A 23900-nucleotide genomic window follows, 5' to 3' on the forward strand; every position below is an offset into this window, starting at 1 on the left:
GGTTAAAGTAACTAGGGAGTTAGAATTAAGAAAATCTAAGTACCATGGATTCCCGGCCCAGCCATACCACATACCCAGTAAAGGTCTACTGAATGAATGACACCAATTCACTGGTTAAGATTTTAATAAAAGTGGGGCAGAAGTTTGTTTTGTTGAGACTTCTTTACGGGGCTCCCTCAGAGCCAGGGCAACATGAGCCCATTCAACATTCATCTTTCTCCTCTGCGCCTTAGGCAAGCCTCAGGCCCCTTGGAGCAGTGCCAGGCTGCCTGACCTTCCTATACCAGGGCCGAGTGCCCACAGACTCCGGTTACTCCCGAGTTCTGCGGGCCCTCATGGGGCTTGGTGACTCCAGGGTCCAGGAAGGGATTCCCGTCCAGTATCAGGTTTTCCACCTGGGGCAGTTCTTCTGGCCGTGGCGCCCTGTTCAGTCGGTTGCAGCTGAGATCCAGTACGCTGAGCTTGGCCGGCAGCCCCTTAGGCACCTGCTGCAGTCCAGCGAACGATAGGTTGAGAGAGCTCAATGCGCTGGGCCAGATGCACCCAGAGGCGCCAGGGTTTGTGGTGGAACGCAGCGCGTTCTGGCTGAGGTCCAGGCGGTGGGGCTGCACAGCGGCCGCCGCCAGCACCGCGCACACGCCGGTCGGAGTCTCCATCCCCGTGTTGCGCAGCCCCAGATCCTGGAGCGCCGGGAACTTGTGCGGACAGAGGGCTGAGGCCAGCCCGCGCTCGCCCAGTCCAGGGTTGTCTAACAAGTCTAAAGTGGTGAGAGTCGGGAAGGTGCGGAGCTGCTCGCAAGAAAAGGCAAGCGGGTGTGCTTGCTCAATGCTCAGTACTTTGAGGTTCGGCTTGAGCCACTGTTGCAGCTGGGCCAGCCAGGCACCCCCCGTGGCCCACGACACGTTGCGGAGGCGTAAAGCGGAGAGCGCAGGCCCGGTGGCTTCCAGAGGCGGCGGCGGATACGTGCCGGTTATCTCCAGGTCCTCGAGCGTCAGTTCCTTAAGACGGGAGTAACCGAGCGCATGAAGGAGGGCGAACACGAGCCGGGCAGGAACCTGGGCAGCGCCCAAGGTGAGCCGCCGCACTCGCAGAGCCTTGACCACATCAGTGTATCTCTGCGGGTCCGTATCGGCGATCTCTAGAAACTTCTCAAGACTGTGGCCGCCACCGCGAATCTTAACCTCGACTGCAGCCATACATTGATAGCCATTGGACCAGTCGGGCTCTGGATCCGAGAAGTTGCAGACGCAGTGGAAATCTTCATCGTCCAGCTCGCAGGGCTCCGGCGTGGCCTCCGAGGCGTGCAGCAGCTGCAGCGGCAGCAGAAGCAGCAGCATCAGGCAGGGCGCGAGCTCCTGGGGAGAGAGGGGAGGTCAGGGTGGCCTGAACAGTCTCTTAGGTTCTCGGTTTGTCAGTTCGTCCCAAGCCGCACACTCACCATGATCGACAGGTCCGCGTAGCCTCTGCACCCTTGGAGCACTCTGAGGGGCTTCAGCTTCTTTCCCAAAATGGGGTACCCGCTGGCGTGCAGGTCTACGGGTGGATCTGACCAAACTCTTTTGCAGCCTTAAGAGTTACACAATCCTCCTGATAGATCACTTTGTTCCCTCTAATGAACCTTGGTCCCTGTCCCACCTCTCTTCCTCCCAACCACCCACCTCACTCCCTTCTGGGAAATTTGTGTGTGTACCTTATGTGAAAGTTTACAGCTCAAGTTAGTTTCTCATTCAAAAATTTATACACATACTGTTTTGTGACATTGGTTGCAATCCCCACAATGTGACGGCACTCTGCCCCTTTCCACTTCAGGTTCCCTTGTGTCCATTCATCCAGTTCCTTTCCTTTCCTACCTTCTCGTCTTGCTTTTGGACAGGAGTTGCCCATTCGTTCTTACATATTTGATCGAACTAAAAAGCATGTTCCTTATGTATGTTATTGTTTGTTTTATAGGCTCTAATCTTTGAAACGTGGGCTTCAGGAGTGGTTTCAGTTCTGAGTTAGTGAAGTATGTGCGTGCGGGGTCATAGTCCTCCAGTCTCTGTTAGACCAGTAAATCTGGTCTCCTTTCATGACTTTGAATTTTGTTCTACATTTTTCTCCCGCTTTGTCCAGGACTGTCTTTTGTGATCCCTGTCAGAGCAGTGGGTGCTGGTAGCTAAGCACCATCTCTGTCTTCTGGGCTTAGGCTGGTGGAGGCTGTGTTTCATGTGGTCCTTTAGTCCTTTGGGCTAATATTTTCCTTGTGCCTTTGGTTTTCTTCATTCTCCTTTGCTCTGGATGGCATGGGACTGATAGATATATCTTAGATGACCACTCATAAGCTTTTAAAATTCCAGACACTACTCAGCAAAGTAGGATGTAGAACATTTTTTTATGAACTGTGTTATGCCAGTTGACTTAGATGTCCCTTGAAACTATGGTTACTAGCCCCCCCCCACACACACACACACACACACACACACACACACACACACACACACACCCCTTCTGAGAAATTTTGCAATGGAAGAGAGGCCATGACAGGAAGGATCCTGCAGGACATTCGGGGGCCTTTCTACCTGGTCAGTGCCAGGATGACTCATCCTTCCTGTGGGAATGAGGAAGTGCCTAAGGCTAGATTCTCTGACATCTGGCCCTTTCTCTAGCGACCTCATCCTGAGGTGGGTTCTCTTCCACCACTTTTCCCTAGTCTTGGTTAGTGTTGTCCACCGGCCACCCCAACCCAGTCTCCTGAATATTCTCAGATATTCAACAGGCTGCCTTTTCAAAGAGATTGGAAACTTCGTCTCTTGAATCCAAGAGGGTATAAGAATTGGGTTCAAGAGAAGAAAGTTCATCTGAAGAACAACTCCCGTACTTTTTTTCTTTCTTGTTCCTTAAGTAGTAACTTTCTGAAGTAGAGATGTTCAACAGAGACACTTTGACCAAGTTGCTCCTTCCCTTACAGTCTCCACGTCCAGTCCTGAAATTGAGAAGATACTTCCACACTGTTTTCCCAGTTGCCCTTCCCCTCCCTTGTCCTTCTCCCAATTCCTATGTACTGGGAAGGAAAGGAAATCTCTGGACAATGTTGAATGTGGATTAATTAGTAACTCGCCTGTTTTGCCAAGAAAAAAAGTAAGTTTCCAGAGTGTGGGAGTAGGGGCTATCATTTTATAACTGCCCTAACAGTTTCACACCCCTAGACTCCTGGGTGAAAAGAGCTACATGAAAAATTTGTCTGTTTTCCTTTTTATTCCAGGAGCAGCTGTGCATTGGCCTCCAACCCAAACAAGGAAGTCTCATCAGGCAACACTTCCCCCCTTTGTGTCTACTGAGCATGCCCTGAAACCTGGACCCATGCCCGAAGGCCTGGCCAGGGCACAGTGACAACCCTGAGGACCAAGACGTGAGCAAAGATTAGTATTAAATATACTGATCCTGTAGTCAGACAGCCTGGCTTGGGATCCTAGCTCTAGCACTGAGATTGTAAGATTTGGGTAATTTATTTTCCAGCATAGCTGCACCAGTTCACTTTCCCAGCAGCAGTGTGTGAGGGTTCCAATACCTCCACAACCTCACCAACACTCATTACTACCTGATGATTTTTATTATAGCCATCCTAATAGGTATGAAGTGGTATTCCACTGTGGTTTTGATTCGAATTTCCTGATGACTAATACCACCACCTATATGTCAGTTTGTCATTCTCTGGTGGCTTTCGTATTGCTATGATGCTGGAAGCTATGCCACAAGTATTTCAAATACCAGCAGAGTCACCGGTGGCAGATAAGTTATTATTGTTCTCTACAATAAGTTTTGAAATCAGGAAGTGTGAATCTTACTTTGTTCTTCTTTTTCAAGATTGCTTTCATCATTCTGGGTCCCTTGCAATTCCATATGAATTTTAAACCAGCTTCTCAATTTCTAAACAGGAGCAAGCTGAGATTCTGATAAGGATTACATTGAACGTGTAGATCAATTTGGGGAGAACTGCCATCTTACCGATATTAATGTCTGTGGACGTAGAATGTTTTTCAATTTATTTTCGTCTTTAATTTCTTTCAACAATGTTTTATAGTTTTCAGAGTATAAGTTTTGTGCTTCTTTTGTTAAATTTATTACTAAATATTTTACTATTTTTGATGCTTTTGTAAATGGCGATTTTTCTTAATTTCAGTGTTTGTTCACTACAAGTGTATAGAAATGCAATTTATTTTCACATATTAATCTTGCATGCTGCAACTTTGCTTAACTAAGTTGTTAGTTCTAATAGCATTTTAGTACACGCCTTAGGATTTTCCATCTGACTGAATCAGGCAAGAGTGGAAGGCACAGGAAGACTCATCCTAGCTCAGAAAGGGAAGCCCTCTAACCACGACTTCCTACTCTTGCAGTCTAAGCTGTGTCACACTAGATATCTGACCTCATTGTGCCGTGTGGAAATAGAACCCCTGCTTCTCTCAGTCCATCTCCCTTCCTTGGCTCACTTCCTTCCCTGTTCGGTGTACATTCTTCAGCTATGCTCTGCTCAGAACAGTTTGCTCAGTTCTTGGGCCTTCTCTGGGCCTGCCCTGCTCACCCACCTCCAGCCTAGGATACATAAATCTTTTCCTGAGGCGGCTGGGTGTGTATAGCAGAGAAAAAAATAATGTGTTTTGACACTAGAACCCTGACATGTTTATCTTATGGCCTCCACCTCAGTTGGGCAAATCTTATTTATCCCTAGCCAATTAAAATGATAGTATTTTGCCACTTTCCTCATGGGTGCAATGCCAAGACTTCAGTCCACTCCTCTCATCCATTCAATCAATCGTTCAGTAAAGATTTTTTGAGCACCTGTCATGTACCAAGCTCTGCTTTAGGGACTGGAGATTCAGAACTGAAAAGACTAACACAGTTCCTGCTCATAAAGCTCGAGAAGCTTTGAACCCAACAAAACAAATACCAGTTGGCATCAAGTCGATTTTGCGACTCCATGCGTATCAGAGTAAAACTGATCTCCAGAGTGTTTTCAACGGCTGATTTTTCAAAAGTAGATCGCCAGGCCTTTCTTCCAAGGTGCCTCTGGGTGGACCTTGGTTCATCTCCATCTGGTTAGCAGCTGAGCATGTTAACTGTTTGCACTCTCCAGGGACTCCATAGATATAAAAAAAGAAGATTGAGATAAACGCTGTGAAGAAAGCAAAACAGCATGTTGTAATAGAAAATGATGAGGGCAGGAAGTGCTCTTTCAGAAGGAGTGACATTTGAGTTGAATCCTGAACAATGAAAAGGGGTCTTGCGAAGACCTGTGCTCAGAGCTTTACTTTAATGGAAATTCCACAGACTGTGCTACCACATCTACCCACCAGCATCTTTGCCCATACTCTCTGCCTTCCGGCCTGGCACTATAAATTGACTGTGTTCTTGTATTAAGACCAATACCCTCCACCCGCTAGTGAACTAGGCACCAGTCCCTTTTGCCTTCTCAAGGATGTTGCAGGACTCACTTCTTTCTCCTAAATCATCAAGTTTTCCTTCTCTGCTGGATTATTCCCATCTTCATACAACCATGCTATTATTTCTCTCATCTTAAAGACCCTGTTAGGGCAGTCATCGGTTGTAGCCAGGCACCATCTAGTTCTTCTGGTCTCAGGATGATGTAGTCTCCAGTTCATGTGGCCCTTTCTGTCCCTTGGGCTCATAATTGCCTTGTGCCCTTGGTGTTCTTCATTCTCCTTTGATCCAGGTGGGTTGAGACCAATTGATGCACCTTAGATGGCTGCTTGCTAGCGTTTAGGACCCCAGACGCCACTCTTCAAAGTGGGATGCAGAATGTTTTCTCAATAGATTTTATTATGCCAATTGACTTAGGTGTTCCCTGAAACCATGGTCCCCAGATCCCTGCCCCTGCTACGCTGGCCTTCAAAAAATTCAGTTTACTTAGGAAACTTCTTTGCTTTTGGTTTAGTCCAATTGTGCTGAAGTCCCCTGTATTGCGTGCTGTCTTTCCCTTCACCTAAAGTAGTTCTTATCTACTCTCTAATTAGTGAATACCCCTTCCCACACTCCCTCCCTCCCTTCTTGTAACCGCAAAAGAATGTTTTTTTCTCAATTTAAACTATTTCTCAAGGTCTTATGATAGTGGTCTTACGCAATATTTGTCCTTTTGCAACTGACTCATTTCACTCAGCATAATGCCTTCCAGGTTCCTCCATGTTATGAAATGTTTCACAGATTCCTCACTGTGCTTTGTCAATGCATAGGATTCCATTGCGTGAATATACCATAATTTGTTTATTGATTCATCTGTTGATGGGCACCTTGGTTGCTTCCATCTTTTTGCTATTGTAAACACTGCTGCAATAAACATGGGTGTGCATATATCTGTTTGTGTAAAGGCTCTTATTTCTCTAGGATATATTCCAAGAAGTGGGATTGCTGGATCGTATGGTAGTTCTATTTCTAGCTTTTTAAGGAAGCGCCAAATTGATTTCCAAAGTGGTTGTACCATTTGACATTCCCACCAGCAGTGTAGAAGTGTTCCAGTCTCTCCACAGCCTCTCCAACATTGATTATTTTGTGTTTTTTGGATTAATGCCAGGCTTGTTGAAGTGAGATGAAATCTCATTGTAGTTTTGATCTGCATTTCTCTAATGGCTAATGATCATAAACATTTCCTCATATATCTGTTAGCTACCTGAATGACTACTTTAGTGAAATGTCTCTTCATATCTTTTGCCCATTTTTTAATTGGGTTATTTGTCTTTTTGCAGTTGAGTTTCTGCAGTATCATGTAGATTTTAGAGATCAGGCGCTGATCAGAAATGTCATAGCTAGAAACTTTTTCCCAGTCTGCAGGTAGTCTTTTTACTCTTTTGGTGAAGTCTTTGGATGAGCATAGGTGCTTGATTTTTAAGAGCTCCCAGTTATCTAGTTTTTCTTCTACATTCTTTATAATGTTTTGTATACTGTTTATGCCATGTATTAGGGCTCCTAGTGTTGTCCCTATTTTTTATTCCATGATCTCTATTGTTTTAGATTTTATATTTAGGTCTTTGATCCATTTTGAGTTAGTTTTTGTGCATGGAGTGAGGTATGGGTCTTGTTTCATTTTTTTGCAGATGGATATCCAGTTATGCCAGCACCATTTGTTAAAAAGACTGTCTTTTCCCCATTTAACTGTTTTGGGGCCTTTGTCGAATATCAGCTGCTCATATGTGGATGGATTTATGTCTGGATTCTCAATTCTGTTCCACTGGTCCATGTATCTGTTGTTGTACCAGTACCAGGCTGTTTTGACTACTGTGGCGGTATAATAGGTTCTAAAATCAGGTAAAGTAAGGCCTCCCACTTTGTTCTTCTTTTTCAGTAATGCCTTATTTATCCGGGGCCTCTTTCCCTTCCATATGAAGATGGTGATTTGTCTCTCCATCTCATTAAAGAATGTCGTTGGGATTTGGATCCGAATTGCATTAAATGTATAGATTGCTTTTGGTAGAATAGACATTTTTATAATGTTAAGTCTTCCTATCCACGAGCAAGGTATGTTCTTCCACTTATGTAAGTCTCTTTTGGTTTCTTGCAGAAGTGTACTGTAGTTATCTTTGTATAAATCTTTTACATCTCTGGTAAGATTTATTCCTAAGTATTTTATCTTCTTGGGGCTACTGTAAATGGCATTGATTTGGTGATTTCCTCTTCAATGTTCTTTTTGTTGGTGTAGAGGAATCCAACTGATTTTTGTATGTTTATCTTGTATCCTGATACTCTGCTGAACTCTTCTCTTAGTTTCAGTAGTTTTCTGGAGGATTCCTTAGGGTTTTCTGTGTAGAAGATCATGTCATCTGCAAATAGAGATACTTTGACTTCTAGATGCCCTTTATTTCTTTATCTAGCTCAATTGCCAATCTAGATGCCCTTTATTTCTTTATCTAGCTCAATTGCTCTAGCTGGGACTTCCAGCACAATGTTGATTAAGACTGGTGATAAAGGGCATCCTTGTCTGGTTCCCGATCTCCATGGGAATGTTTTCAGGCTCTCTCCATTTAGGGTGATGTTGGCTGTTGGCTTTGTATAAATGCCCTGTATTATGTTGAGAAATTTTCCTTCTATCCTATTTTGTTGAGAGTTTTTATCATGAATGAGTGTTGAACTTTGTCAAATGCGTTTTCTGCATCAATTGATAAAATCATGTGATTCTTGTCTTTTGTTTTATTCATGTGGTAGATTACATTAATTGTTTTTCTAATGTTGAACCATCCCTGCATACCTGGTATGAATCCCACTTGGTCATGGTGAATTATTTTTTTGATATGTTGTTGAATTCCATTGGTTAGATTTTTGTTAAGGATTTTGGCATCTATATTCATGAGCAATATAGGTCTATAGTTTTCTTTTCATGTGGTGTCTTTACCTGGTTTCGGTATCAGGGATATGGTGGCTTCATAGAATGAGTTTGGTAGTATTCCATCCTTTTCAATGCTCTGAAATACCTTTAGTAGTAGTGGTGTTAACTCTTCTCCGTAAGATTGGTAGAACTCTGCAGTGAAGTTGTCTGGGCCAGGGCTTTTTTTTTGTTGGGAGTTTTTTGATTACCTTTTCAATCTCTTCTTTTGTTATGGGTCTATTTAGTCGTTCTACCTCTGTTTGTGTTAGTTTAGGTAGGTAGTGTGTTTCTAGGAATTCATCCATTTCTTCCAGGTTTTCAAATTTGTTTGAGTATAGTTTTTCATAGTAATGTGGTATGATTGTTTTAATTCCAGTTGGGTCTGGTGTAATATTGCCCCTCTCATTTCTTATTTGGGTTATTTCCTTCATCTCCTGTTTTTCTTTTGTCAGTTTGGCCAGTGGTTTATCAATTTTGTTGATTTTTTCAAAAAAGCAGCTTTTAGTCTTGTTAATTCTTTCAACTGTTTTTCTATTTTCTGTTTCATTTAGTTCAGCTCTAATTTTTATTATTTGTTTTCTTCCGGTGCCTGTGGGTCTCTTTTCTTGGTCTCTGTCTATTTGTTGAAGTTCTAGGGATAATTCATTTATTTTGGCTCTTTCTTCTTTTTAGATGCGTGCGTTTATTGATATAAATTGGCCTCTGAGCACCGCTTTGCTGTGTCCCAAAGGTCCTGATAGGAAGTGTTTTCATTCTTATTGGATTCTATGAATTTCTTTATTCCATCCTTAATGTCTTCTATAATGCAGTCTTTTTTGAGCAGGGTACTGTTCAGTTTCTAAGTGTTTGATTTCTTTTCCCTGCTTCTCCAGTTATTGATTTCCACCTTTATTGCCTTATGGTCAGAGAAGATGCTTTGTAATATTTCAATGTTTTGAATTCTGATAAAGCTTGCTTTATAACCTAATATGTGGTCTATTCTAGAGAATGTTCCATGTGCTCTAGAAAAGAAAATATACTTTGTTGCTATTGGGTGGAGTGTTCTGTATATGTCTACGAGGTCAAGTTGGTTGATTGTGGCATTTAGATCTTCCGTGTCTTTTACAGAGCTTCTTTCTGGATGTCCTGTCCTTCACCGAAAGTGGTGTGTTGAAGTCTCCTACTATTATTGTGGAGCTGTCTATCTCACTTTTCAACGCTGATAGAGTTTGTTTTATGTATCTTGCAGCCCTGTCATTGGGTGCATAAATATTTAATATGGTTATATCTTCTTGGTGTATTGTCCCTTTAATCATTATGTACTGTCCTTCCTTATCCTTTCTGATGGATTTAACTTTAAAGTCTATTATGTCAGAAATTAATATTGCCACTCCTGCTCTTTTTATGGTTGTTGTTTGCTTGATATATATTTTTCCATCCTTTGAGTTTTGGTTTGTTTGTGTCTCTAAGTCTAAGGTATGTCTCTTGTAGGCAGCATATAGACGGAACTTGTTTTTTAATCCATTCTGCTACTCTCTGTCTCTTTATTGGTGCATTTAGTCCATTTACATTCAGGGTAATTATGGATAGGTATGAATTTTTTTTTATGAATTTAGTGCTATCATTTCGATGTCTTTTTTTGTGTGTTGAGAGTTTCTTTTTCCCACTTGATTTTATGTGCTGAGTAGATTTTCTTTATATATTGTCCTTTCCTCATAGTTGTTGTTGTTGATTTTGTTTCTGCTGAGTCTTTATTTTTCCCTTGTATTTTATTTTGATGCATAGGATAGTTCGTCTCCTTTGTGGTTACCTCATTATTTACCCCTATTTTTCTAAATTTAAAACTGACTTTTATTTCTTTGTATTGCCTTATCTTCCTTTCCATATGGAAGGTGTATGATTACATTTCTTACTCCCTCTTTATTATTTTGATGTTGCCTTCTTTTGTATAGTAACATCGCTGTTACCCTGTTTGGGGCTTTATTTATTTATTTTTTTATAATCTTGCTTTGTTTTTTTGCATTTCCCTGTCTGGTTTGACTTCTGGTTGCTCTGCCCAGTGTTCTAGTCTTGGGTTGATACCTGATATTATTGATTTTCTAACCAAAGAACTCCCTTTAGTATTTCTTGTAGTTTTGGTTTGGTTTTTACAAATTCCCTCAACTTGTGTTTATCTGGAAATGTCTTAATTTCACGTTCATATTTAAGAGACAGTTTTGCTGGATGTATGATTCTTGGCAGGCATGTTTTTTTCCTTCAGTTTTTTAAATATGTCATCCCATTGCCTTCTTGCCTGCATGGTTTCTGCCGAGTAGTCCGAGCTTATTCTTATTGGCTCTTCTTTGTAGGTGACTTTTCGTTTATCCCTCACTGCTCTTATAATTCTCTTTATCTTTTGTTTTGGCAAGTTTGATTATAATATGTCTTGGTGACTTTCTTTTAACATCTACCTTATGTGGAGTTCGATGAGCATCTTGGATAGATATCTTCTCATCTTTCACAATATCAGGGAAGTTATCTGCCAAAAAATCTTCAACAATTTTTTCTGTATTTTCTGTTATCCCTCCCTGTTCTGGTACTCCAATCACTGGTAGGTTATTTCTCTTGATAGAGTCCCATATGATTCTTAAGGTTTCTTCATTTTTTTAAATTCTTTTATCTGATTTTTCTTCAAATATGTTAGTGCCAAGTGATTTATCTTCGAGTTCAGAAATTCTAGCTTCTACTTGCTCTGTTCTGCTCCTCTGACTTTCTATTGAGTTGTCTAATTTTGTAATTTTATTGTTAATCTTCTGAATTCCTGATTGCTGTCTGTCTATGGATTTTTCTAGGTTATTAAAATTTTCATTATGTTCCTGAATAATCTTTCTAATTTCTTCAGTTGCCTTTATCTGTGTGTGTTCCTTGGCTTGTTCTGGGTATTGCCTCATTTCCTTCCTTATGTCTTGAAGGGTTCTGTATATTAAACTTTTGCATTCTGCATCTGGTAATTCCAGAACGCACTTTCATCTAGAAGATCCCGGGGTTCTTTGTTTTGAGAGCCTGTTGAGGTGATCATGGACTGTTTCTTTATGTGACTCAATATTGACTGTTGTCTCTGATCCATCTATAAGTTATTGTATTAGTTTATGCTTGCTTACTGTGTTGTAGCTGCTTGCTTTGTTTTGTTTTGGTATACCCCTATGGGTTGCTTGAGTGAGCTAGCTTGATTATTTTTGCCTTTGGAGCTCTGGTGTCCTGTCCCCAGCTGGCTAGAGCTGTTATCAGGTATATCAGTCTAGGAGTCCATTCAGTTTTCTTGTATGAATTCAGCTCAGGTTTCCAGGTAGCTGATATCAAGTGTGTGGTACAGGCTCTGTCCTACAGTCTTAGAGGGACAGGGGTGATTGGTGTATATACTGGTATCTGATTGTAGCAGGGGGTCACACTCTGAACAAGGCAAGGGGCTCAGAACCGACCCCCAGGTGACTCTGAAGAAAACACGTCTCTGTTCCGTAGAGCGTGCTGGTGGGTGGGTTCTGAAGAGGGACCATGGGCACCCAAAGTTTTTGGTTGTAAGGACTAGGAAGTACCAGTTGTCTTTGGACCCCTGTCGCAGGTGGCTGGGCGCCCTGAGTGGAGCTTCCAGTCCTTCGGTCCCTGATGTGCGTAGGTGAGGACGTTGTTTAATAGGCAAAGCAATGTCAAACGTCAAACACCCACCTCTCCACCACACAGCTGAAGTGGTTGGAGTCTGCCAACAATGGCCTATTCTCCTGAAATAGACCCACACAGGTCCATGCAGAAGGGAAAGGTGCTTAAGGTCCATGGACGGTTAATGCCTGGACAGGAGTCGCTTCTGTCCTGAGCTTCCGCAGTTAATGGAGCTAGCAAGTATCTTTTCCCCCCAGTTGCAAATTTTTTCCTTCCCCAAGGCCGGAAGGATGGCTCTAGGTGCTCACCAGGGTCTATCTCAGGCCCAGGGATTCAGTTGATGAGGCCGGCTTGGGGGTGGGGGCACAGTAAAATATACGCAAGTACTTAGCTTTTGGCGGAGCGCCCTTCTCCTCTGGTTCCAGGGGTGTGAGTAGGCTGTGTAGTTGGCTGCTTCTCCCTGAGGAAACTGCAGCCGAAGGCTAGTACCAGCCTGCCGCCGCCGCCTCAGCTGCTGCTCCAGGAACGGTGCCTGAGGGCTCCCCGTGATTCAGGTCAGGTAACTGCTCTCTGCTTCTCAATGGCCTCTTCCTTCCCCTGCCCGTCAGTGCATTGTCTAAGCTTGCCTTTGATGCTCAGGGCTCCCAGCTTGTCACAAATATACTCGTTTCACTTGTTTTTTCAAGTCTTTGTTGTAAAGAGGGCTTGCGGGAAGCATCTGTCTATTCCGCCACCTTGGCTCCTCCTCCAGAATGAACTTTCTTTGCATGGAATTCTTTTTTTTTTTTTTTTTTTAACGCAAAACTTCAAGCATATATAGCAGTGAAGAGAATAGTATAAGGAACCGCCAAGCACTCAGCTTCAGCAATTATCAATTTATGGCTGGTGGTATTTTTCCCTGTCATGTGCAATGGAGTATTGAAAGCAAATCCCAGACATCCTATTATTTTGTCCTTAAGTATTTCATTATGTATGTCTAAATGATAAGCACTCATTTTTAATAACAGTTCAATAACAGATATACTTCACACACTATATAATTCACACATTTAAAATGTTCAATTCCATGGTTTTTAGTATATTCACAGATATGTGCAACCATTACCACAGTCTGTTTTAGAACATTTTCATCACCTCTTAAAGAAACGCCATACCCTTCACCTACCATCCCCCTGTCTCCGCATCCTCCCAGCCCTGTTTTTGTTAGATGCCATCCAGTCGTTTCCAACTCATGGCAACCCCTGCCCTAAGCAACCACTAATCCAACCTCTGTCTGTATAGATTTGCCTGTTCTGAACATTTCATGTAAATTAAATTCTAACAATGTGGTCTTTTGAAACTGGCTTAATTCACTTAGCATAATGTTTTCAAGGTTCATCCGTGTTGTGGCACGTATCAGTACTACATTCCTTTTTATTGCTGAATAACATTCCCATTGTATGGCTATACCACATTTTGTTTGTCCATTCATCATTTGATGGACATTTGGGTTGTTTCTGTCTTTTGGCTGTTACGCATAATGCTACAAAGATTCGTGTGCAAGTTTTTGTGTGGACATATGTTTCATTTTTCTTGGCTAGATTTAGATACCTAAGAGTGTATTGCTGGGTCATATCATACGATAACCCTATGTTCGACTTTTTAAGGAATTGCCAGACTGTTTTATGTAGAGGTTGCACCATTTTACATTCCCATCAGCAGTGTATAGTGTGATTTCTTACACCCTCACCAACACCTGTTATTATCTGACTTTTTGATTACAGCCATCCTAGTAGGATTGGAGTGGTATCTTATTGTGGTTTTGATTTGCATTTCTATAATGACTAATGATGATGAATCTTTTCATGTGATTATTGACCATTTTTATTTCTTCTTTGGAGAAATTTATATTCAAGTTTTTTGCCTATTTTTAAACTGTGTGGTTTGTCTTTTCGTTGTTGAATTTAAGAGTTCTTTATATATTTTGGTTAGTAGATCTTTATTATATGTACAGTTTGCAAGTATTGTCTTCCATTCTGTACGTTGTATCTGCATATTCTTGATGGTGTTCTTTGATGAACAAGCACTTTTAATTTTGATGAAATCCAACTTACCTATTTTTTCTTCTGTTGCTCATGGTTTTGTTGTCATATCTAGGAATTCATTGCTGAATCTGAGATCGTGAAGATTTACCCATATGTTTTCTTCTAAGAGTTTTACAGTTTTAGTCCTTACGTTTAGGTCTTGCATCCTTCCTTTTTGAGTGAATTTTTGTATATGATATGAGGTAAAGGTTCAACTTCATCATTTTGCATGTAGCTATCTCATTGTCCCAGCACTGTTTGTTGAAAAGACTGTTCTTTTCCCTATTAAATGATCCTGATACTTTGTCTAAGTCAGCTGTCCATAGACACATGGGTTTATTTCTGGACTCTGAATTCTATTCCATTGATCTATGTGTCTGTCCTTATGCCAGTGCCACGTCTTTTTTTTTATATGAATTTTTTAAATTTTTATTGTGCTTTAAGTGAAAGTTTACAAACCAAGCCAGTATCTCATACAAAAACTTATATACAAAAAAAAAAAAAATTTTTTTTTATATACTCCTAGTTGCTCTCCCCCTAATGAGACAGCACACTCCTTCCATCCACTCTCTATTTTCGTGTCCATTTGGCCAGCTTCTGACCCCCTCTGCCCTCTCATCTCTTCTCCACACAGGAACTGCCCACATAGTCTCATGTGTCTACTTAATCCAGAAAGCTCACTCTTCACCAGTATCATTTTCTATCCCATAGTCCAGTCCAATCCCTGTCTGAAGAGTTTGCTTTGGGAATGGTTCCTGTCTTGGGCTAACAGAAGGTCTGGAGACTATGACCTCCAGGGTCCTCCTAGTCTCAGTCAGACCATTAAGTCTGGTCTTTTATGAGAATTTGAGGACTGCATCCTACGGCTCTCCTGCACCCTCAGGAGTTCTCTGTTGCATTCCCTGTCAGGGAATTCTTTGATTGTAGCTGGGCAGCACCTAGTTCTTCTGGTCTCAGGCTGATGTAGTCTCTGGTTTATGGTACCACATGTCTTGATTACTGCTCTTCTTAATAAGTTTTGAAATCACGAAGTGTGAAATTTTCTACTTTGTTCTTTTTCAAGATTGTTTTGGCTATTATGGTTCCTCACAATTCCATATGAATTTTAGAACCAACTTCTTAATTTCTACAAAGATCAAGCTAAGATTCTGATAAGGATTGTATTGAATCTGTAGATCAATTTGGGGAGAATTACCATCTTACCAATATTAATACCTGTATACGTGGAATGTTTTCTTATTTATATCTTTAATTTCTTTTGACAATGTTTCACGTAAGCTTTGCACTTCATTTTTTATATTTATTCCTAAGTATTTTATTCTTTCTGATGCTATTGTAAATGGAATTTTTTCCCTTAATTTTGTTCTTAGATTGTTCATTGCAAGTATATAGGGATGTAATTAACTTTTACATATTGATCGTGTATCCTGCAACTTGCTGAACTTATTTAATAGGTCTAAAAGGTCTAATTTTTGCTCCTTAGAAGCAAGGATGGCGAGACTACATCTCCTATACTTTGGACATGTTATCAGGAGGGATCAGTCCCTGGAGAAGGACATCATGCTTGGTAAAGTAGAGGGTCAGCGAAAAAGAGGAAAACCTTCAATGAGATGGATTGACACACTGGCCGCAACAATGGGCTCAAGCATAACAACGATTGTGAGGGTGGACCAGACAGTGGTTCCTTCTGTTGTACATAGGGTCGCTATGAGTAGGAACCAGCTTGATGGCACCTAACAACAACAAAAACAACAGTAGTTTTTTTAGTGCATCCCTTAGGTTTTTTTTAATATATGAGATTATGTCGTCTTCAAACAGATGTAGTTTTACTTCTTCCTTTCCAATCTAGATGCCTTTTATTTATTTATTTTCTTGTGTAATTTCCCTGGCTAGAACTCTAGTGTGGTGTTAATGAAATTGATGAAGCAGGCATCCTTGTTTTGTTGCAGATATTAGGGTGGAAAGCATCCAGTCTTTCACCAATACGTATGATCTTAGCTGTGGGCTTTTCACAGATGCTCCTTATCATGTTGAGGAAGTTCCCTTGCATTCATAATTCATTGAGTGCTTTTATCATGAAAGGGTATTGTATTTTATCAAATACTTAAACCCTGGTGGTGTAGTGGTACAGCTGCTAACGAAAAGGTCAGCAGCTCGAATCCACCAGGCACTCCATGGAAACTCTATGGGGCAGTTCTTCTCTGTCATATGGGCTCGCTATGAGTCAGAATGAACTCAATGGCAGTGGGCTTGGGGTTTTTTTAGTTTTATTAAGATGATCATGTGTTCTGTTTTTTTTTTCTTTATTCTATTGTGATGGTTAAGATTGCGTGTCACCTTGGCCGGGCCATTATCCTCAGTGATTTGATAGTCGTATGATGGTGTAATCACTACCATGATGAGATTTGATATTATATGATAACCTCCATTATGGGATTTGCTGTGAGTGGCCAATCAGTTGAAAGGGAGTTTCCTTGGGGGTGTAGCCTACATTGTATATAAGTAGACATTCTGGCAAAGCTTGTGGGCTTTTCCTCTTTCTGGATTCTGCAGCTGGCTCCTGTTTATCTGATCTCCAGTTCTTGGGACTTGAGCTAGCAGCTTACCTGCAGTCTTGCCTGCTGATCTTTGGAATTCGTCGATTTTCATAGCCTGTGAACAAGAGACCTGCCTTCTGCCACCTGCCGATCTTGGATTCACCAGTGCCTGTGGTTACATGCATCAGGAGAAGCCTGACCCACAGACTTGGGATGTTATATCCTGTACAACCGCGTGAGCCATTTCCTTGATATAAATTTCTTTCTATATGTATTTATATGCTTTACTGGTTTTCTTCTCTAGAGAACCCAGCCTAAGACATATGATGTATTACATTAATTGATTATTGGATATTAAACTTACCTTGCATTCTTCGGATAAATCCCAACTGGTCATAATTATGTTGCTAGGTTAGTATTTTGTTGAGAATTTTTGCATCCATATTCTTAAGAGATATTAGTCTATATATTTTTTGTAATGTCTTTGTCAAAAACTCTTTCTTTAAACATAACCACAATATCATAAAAAATAGCATATGCAAAGAAAAAAACTAAATTTTTTTTTAATGTACTCAAAGATCCAAGTGAATATTCAAATTTCTTCCACTGTCAGTGATTCTCTGTGGCTGCAGTGCAATAAATTATTTAATATGGCCCTTCTAGCTGTAGTCTTTGTGGCTCAAACACAATGACTGAGTGGGACTATAATTGAATGGGACTATGCAAATAACCTGTGATGGTTGGGGGTTATGTGTCAACTTGGCTAGGCCATGATTCCCAGTATTGTATGGTTGTCCTCCATTTTGTGATGTGTTGTGTATCCTAGCCTCTATGTCTGTGTTTGTGTTAATAAGGCAGGATTATACTGACCTCATCATTGTATGATAATAAACAATTTACAGACTGATCTTCTCCTGGACCACATTTTGTGTAGCTTTGCTTTACAAGTCCCTATATGATCTGGTCACTGCTACCCCTCTGGCCTTTTCTCCTAACACTCTCTCTCCTTTGCTTACTCTGCAGCAGCTGCACTGGCTTCCTTCCTGTCCCTCTAACATCCCAAAGACCTCGGGATCATGACACTCCCTTTTCCCTCTCCCTGAGATACCTCCCCCAAGATATCTTCAAGCTTCCTTTCTTAGTCCACCCCAGTCTCTGTTCAAATATTCCCCTTATCAGAGAAGCCTTCCCTGACCATCCTGTATAATGTTTCCATCCTGAACGCTTTCTATCCCTTTTCTCTGATTCACTTTTCTTTATAGCATTGCATTTGTCACAACCTGACATACTACATGTCAGATTATATTATATATTTGTATCGCCTTCCCCCACACTTCAACCAAAATCTGAACTCTGTAAGAGCAGAAACTTGTTCAGCTTTGTTCACTGCTATTTTCCAAGGGCTTAGGTAGTGCCTGGAATATATTAGACACTTGAGTGAATAGCTCTAGTTTCCTCTCACCAGGATCTGTAGCCATACCAAATCAGTTACAATTCCCAGGTCTAGCCACACATTTCCAAGGCTCTGAGTCTTTGAACATGTTGCCTCTCTTTTTCTGGGATGTCCTTCATGGGGGAACTAATACTCATTTCTCAGGGCCAAATTAAATGTCTCCTTGTCTGTAAGACCTCCGTGGAGTCTTAAAAGACCCTGTCTTAGTTATCTAGTGCTGCTATAACAGAAATACCACACGTGGTTGGCTTTAACAAACAGAAATTTATTTTCTCACAGTTTCGGAGGCTAGAAGTCCAAATTCAGAGTGCTGGCTCTAGGGAAAGGCTTTCTCTCTCTCTTGGCTCTGGAGAAAGGTCCTTGTCTCTTCAGCTTCTGCTTCCTGGTCCTTTGGAGATCTTCATGTGTCTTGGCATCTATCTTACCCCATCTCTCTTCTGCCCACTTGTTTAATCTCTTTTATGTCTCAAAAGAGATTGACTTCTGCCTCATTAACATAACAAATAAAACCCATTCCCAAATGGGATTATAACCACAGGCATAGAGGTTAGGATTTACAACACATATATTTGGGGGACATAATTCTTTCTGGGCCCTGGTGGTTCATTGGATAAGACCTATAGTTGCTAACTAAAAGGCTAGCAGTTTGAATCCACCAGCCGCTCCTTGGAAACCATATGGGGCAGTTCTACTCTGTCCTGTAGGGTTGCTATGACCCAGAATAGACTCCACAGAAATGTTTTTTTTTTTTTAGTAATTCAATTTATAACATACCCCTGTAGAGTTGATGCCTCTCTCTCGTTGAATCACACTAAATTTTCTCTCTCTCTTTTACTGGATGAGCATTCCCTGAGGGCATAGATGTTTCTGATTCATCTCAGCATACTTGACTCCTAGCACAAGGCCTGATGTGGAGCAGTGGTCAGAGGTATTCAATTCAGGGGTATTCAGATGTATGAAAATGCCTGAAGGCGGTTCATTTTGACACGAGGCATGTTCTAACAATCTGGAGGTAGACTCCTTAGGGATACTTCAGTGGAGTTTCCTGACCCAGGTTGCAAGTTAAATTGGCCATCCTCTGAGATTCTTTGAGTCTGTGGTCTGATGATCTGTGCAACTCTCCCATCAATGTTAATTCTCCATTCCCTTTCTCTACCAATATGGCTTTGAAAGGAGGAGGGAGGCAAGAAGCAGCGCTGGGCTTATATGCCTCCACCCATCCCTCTCCCATGTTCTGTGTGAGGCAGATGTTCCGCTCTCTGATGGGTGACTGCCTTAATGTATTGAAGAAGAAGGTACTTGAAAAAGGAACTGCATCCCTTGACTCCCCTTGTAGATCTCTGAGTTAATGTGGTTCAGAGGGTCCAGACTGTTAAGACCCTGTGAAGGGTCTGAGATATTACCCTATTTACTAGTTAAAAAGACAGTCTGCCGTAGTTATACACATATACTAACAGAATCACAACATCTCTGGTTGAGAGATGGACTGTTTAATCCCAGAGCAGTTTGCATCAGTTCCCCATGTCCCAATTTCCTGTGGGGTGTCTTGGTGGGAGCCAGGGTACCTATGTGTGCAGAGGGGGTTTATACCACAGAAGAAGACCGCTTAAGGTGATACAGCTACCCTTCCTTTCTTGGAGGATGGGGAAGAGAGAGAGGGGGAAAGAGAGAGAAAGATAGAATGTGTGTAAGCAAATGGCTCTGGGTTTTATTATCCCTGAGTGGGAGCAGATGGTTCTGGGAATGCAACAGAAACATTCTGTATCTTCCAGTAATATTTACAGCTCAAACATCTATTAATAAGCCATGTGCCAGTATTTTACTCAGAAAGGCTTGATTGCACAGAAACTTATGAAGCATTCCCCCCACCCCCACCCCCACAGATCTTTTCCTTGCCCCATCTTCCTCTGTAGTTCTTCCCTTGGGGTATGAGGCTAGGGTACCTATGGAGGTAGGATGAAGAAAGTTAAAGTGTGGATTCCAGGCCCAGCATCTAGTAGACACCAGTAAAAAGTGTTGAATGGATAACACGGATCAGCTGTTTAAGGTATTAATAAGGTGGGGCAGAGGGTTGGTTAGTGGAGACCTCCTGCTGAGGACCCCCCCCCCCACAAGTCAGGGCAACTTGACTCCATTCACTCTGATCCCCCTGGGTCCTAGGCGAAGCCCCTGGCCCTTTAGAGCAGTGCCAGGGTTCCTGATATTCCTATGGCCAGAAGCGAGTGCACACAAGCTCGGGTCACACTAGAGCTACTCTCTTGGGGTTGGGGGTCTCCAGGGTCTGGGAAGGGATTTCCGTCTATTATCAGGTTTTCCACCTGGGGCAGTTCTTCTGGCCGTGGCGCCCTGTTCAGTCGGTTGCGGCTGAGATCCAGTACGCTGAGCTTGGCCGGCAGCCCCTTAGGCACCTGCTGCAGTCCAGCGAACGATAAGTTGAGAGAGCTCAGTGCGCTGGGCCAGATGCACCCAGAGGCGCCAGGGTTTGTGGTGGAACGCAGCGCGTTCTGGCTGAGGTCCAGGCGGTGGGGCTGCACAGCGGCCGCCGCCAGCACCGCGCACACGCCGGTCGGAGTCTCCATCCCCGTGTTGCGCAGCCCCAGATCCTGGAGCGCCGGGAACTTGTGCGGACAGAGGGCTGAGGCCAGCCCGCGCTCGCCCAGTCCAGGGTTGTCTGACAAGTCTAAAGTGGTGAGATTCGGGAAGGTGCGGAGCTGCTCGCAAGAAAAGGCAAGCGGGTGTGCTTGCGCAATGCTCAGTACTTTGAGGTTCGGCTTGAGCCACTGTTGCAGCTGGGCCAGCCAGGCACCCCCCGTGGCCCACGACACGTTGCGGAGGCGTAAAGCGGAGAGCGCAGGCCCGGTGGCTTCCAGAGGCGGCGGCGGATACGTGCCGGTTACCTCCAGGTCCTCGAGCGTCAGTTCCTTAAGACGGGAGTAACCGAGCGCATGAAGGAGGGCGAACACGAGCCGGGCAGGAACCCGGGCAGCGCCCAAGGTGAGCCGCCGCACTCGCAGAGCCTTGACCATATCAGCGTACTCCAGCGAGTCGGGATCGGCACTCTTTAGAAACTTCTCCAGGCTGCGTCCACCGGCACGAATCTCCACCTCGACGGCAAACATACACTGGATTCCACTGGACCAGTCGGGCTCCGGATCCGTGAAGTTGCAGGCACAGCGATAATCTCTATCGTCCAGCTCGCAGGGCTCCGGCGTGGCCTCTGAGGTGTGCAGCAGCGGCGGCAGCAGCAACAGCAGCATCAGGCAGGGCGAGAGCTCCTGGGGAGAGAGGGGAGGTCAGGCGGCCCGAGCCCGCCCCTGGGGATCCCCTTGCATTGCACCATCTGCCCGCAGACGCTACACTCACCATGGCCATTAGGGCTTCCGAGCCTCTATACCCTTGACCGCTCTGGAAAGGGCTTTGGCTTCTTTCCTGTACAAGGGCACTCGCCGGATTCCGCACACAGATCTGTCCCAATTCTTAAGGACTCTAAGAATTTATGTAACTCTGTTTTTTCACTGTGTCCTTCTCCGATGAACGCCTGTTCCTTCTCCCACCCCTTCCTCCCAACCAGCCTCTTCACTTCCTTTCTGGGCAATTTTGCAATGGAAGAAGGGCCGTGACAGGGAGGATCCTTCAGCACATCCAGGACATTTTGACCCAGGCAGTGCCAGGATGACTCACTGGCCCCCCAGGCTTCTTCCTGTGAGTATAAGGGATGATTTCAGTGCCGAAGGCCAGGACTCTGACCTCCTGGGCTCATCCCCAGCGACCTCAGCCCGGGAAGGGCACTCTCCCACCGCTTTTCCCTAGTCTTTTAGTTACTACTGTCCACTGGCCTCCCAAAGCCAATCCCCTGAATATCCTCAGATATTTAACTGGCTGTCTTTTCCAAGAGGCTGTAACTTTTACTATTGACTGGGGGGGGGGGGGGCGGGGGGCTGAGGGGGAGGTTGAATTGGGTTCAAGAGAAGAAAGTTGGCTCGAAGTAAAACTCCCATCCTTTTTTTCTTCTTCCTTGTTCCTTTGTTTAAGTAATAACTTTCTGAAAAGTAGAGGTGTTCAACAAAGCCAAGTTGCCAAGTTATTCCTTCACTTACAGTCTCCAATTCTCATCCTGAAATGGGATACAGGATATTTCTAACACTAATTTCCTAATTAAACCTCCCTCCCGGCCCAACCCCACATTCCTGTGTTTAGTGAAAGAGTTGCTGGAAGTATGTTGAACGAGGATTAATTAGTAACAAACCTGTTTTGCTGAGAAAAAAAAAAAGTGTCCCAAAGGGTTAAATTAGGGGCCATGCTTCTCCTATATCCCTCACATTCTGGGACCTATAGACTTCCAGAGAAAGCGCTGCATGAAAATCTTTTGAATTCCCACTGCCTCTTTATTCTTGAAGCAACTGTGTCTTTTGTCCCCAGTCCAAACAAGGAGGCCTTATGGGACCACACTGCCCTATGTGTCTGTTGGGCATGCCCTGATGCTGGAAGCCATGATGCCCCAAGGCCAGGCCAGGGCAGTGACATCCCTGAGGACCATGTCGTGAGTATAGATTGGTGTTAAATATATTGGTGGTGCAGTCATACAGCCTGGTTTGTAATTTCAGTTCTATCACTGAGGTTGTGAGACTTGAGCAAGTTCCTGGGTCTCAGATTTCTGGGCTCCCTCCTTGTAAAATGGAGATTATAATAATATTGTCTGTTGAGTAAAGCCTTTGGCACAGAGCCACATCTATTGATGTTAGTGTTGCTGTTGTTAGGTGCCATCAAGTCATTTTTTGACTAATAGCAAACCCATGTGACAGAGTAGAATTGTCCATAGGGTTTTCTAGGCTGTAATCTTTACAGGAGCAGATCTCTAGCTCTTACTTCTGCGAAGATGCTGGGTGGGTTTGAACCACCAGCTGCCAAGAGTTTTACTGTTTGTACCACTAGGGCTCCTTCTAATGATGTTAGCGCTGATTGTTATTCCTCTTCCTCAGAGTCTTTGAATCCAGAGGACTCAGACCTTTGAAGCTTTGCCTCCTCAGCAAAGCCCATCACCTTTGAGAAGAGCTCTTTGGGGTTGGGGAAGTTCAAGGTAAAAGAGACAATGATGGTTCTGTAAAGATCCCCACATCACATTTTGATTCAAGGAACATCTCTCATTGTTTACCAAGTGCCAGGCCTGATGCCAAGCCTTGGGATACAGACAAGACCAAGACACAGTCCCTCAAATGCGCTCAGTAGTTGGGGGAGGCAAGCAGGGACACAGAATTACAGTCCAGAGTGAAGGAGACTCCTACAGAGGAAAAACTATGGGCTCCTGCAGGTTCTGGAGGAAGGAACAGCCAGCCTTGTGGAGGACAAGCTATGGGGGCTACTCCTTACAGGATTAATAGTGTTTCCAGGCAGATGAGGGCAGAAAGACAGTTTGGGCAGAGGTAAGTGTCTGAACAGACACTGTGTAGAGCACAGCTTTTGCTCTGGGAGCAAATTGTGAGTTTTACATGCCACATGTCACATGAGGAAGGGGACAGGGCCCAGGCCCCATCCCCAGCCCAGAGCATAATGCACAGCAGTGCTCAGTAAATGACTGCCCAGGGATGGATGGATGCTGGGCCTGGAGAGAAGATGTGAGGACAGGATGATGGTCTGCAGATATTTAACTGGCTGTTTTTTGGAATAGATTGCAAACTTGATCAATTGACACCAAGGGGTAGGTAGAGTTAGATTCAAGAGAAAAAAGTTGGTCTGAAGAACAATTCTCTTTCCTCAATTTGTTCTTACTTGTACCCTTGTCTAAGTACTAGCTTTCTAAAAATTAAAGGCATCCAATAAAAATTCTTAAGTGTCCCCAGGACTCTAACCTAGAAGAGCTGCAAAGAGGGGGAAGGGAGGAGACAAAC

The 23900-nt window shown here is 43.3% G+C and overlaps 2 protein-coding genes across 2 annotated transcripts; both read right to left on the minus strand.

Moving 5' to 3' along the window:
• Positions 1-278: 278 nt before the first annotated feature.
• On the minus strand, positions 279-3260 carry LOC100653605 (monocyte differentiation antigen CD14-like). The gene is made up of 2 exons (XM_023549666.2): positions 1439-3260; positions 279-1355 (listed from the first exon to the last, which is right to left on the minus strand). The coding sequence occupies exons 1-2, from the start codon at positions 1439-1441 to the stop codon at positions 279-281; spliced, it is 1080 nt and encodes a 359-aa protein (XP_023405434.2). The 5' UTR covers positions 1442-3260.
• A 15458-nt stretch (positions 3261-18718) lies between these two features.
• Positions 18719-21575, minus strand: LOC100653890 (monocyte differentiation antigen CD14-like). The gene is made up of 2 exons (XM_010591175.3): positions 21379-21575; positions 18719-21290 (listed from the first exon to the last, which is right to left on the minus strand). Exons 1-2 carry the CDS (start codon positions 21385-21387, stop codon positions 20193-20195), a joined length of 1107 nt encoding a protein of 368 aa, XP_010589477.1. The 5' UTR covers positions 21388-21575; the 3' UTR covers positions 18719-20192.
• Between the last annotated feature and the right edge of the window lie 2325 nt (positions 21576-23900).

This window comes from Loxodonta africana, chromosome 2, assembly GCF_030014295.1.
Source record: "Loxodonta africana isolate mLoxAfr1 chromosome 2, mLoxAfr1.hap2, whole genome shotgun sequence".
Classification (NCBI taxonomy): domain Eukaryota; kingdom Metazoa; phylum Chordata; class Mammalia; order Proboscidea; family Elephantidae; genus Loxodonta; species Loxodonta africana.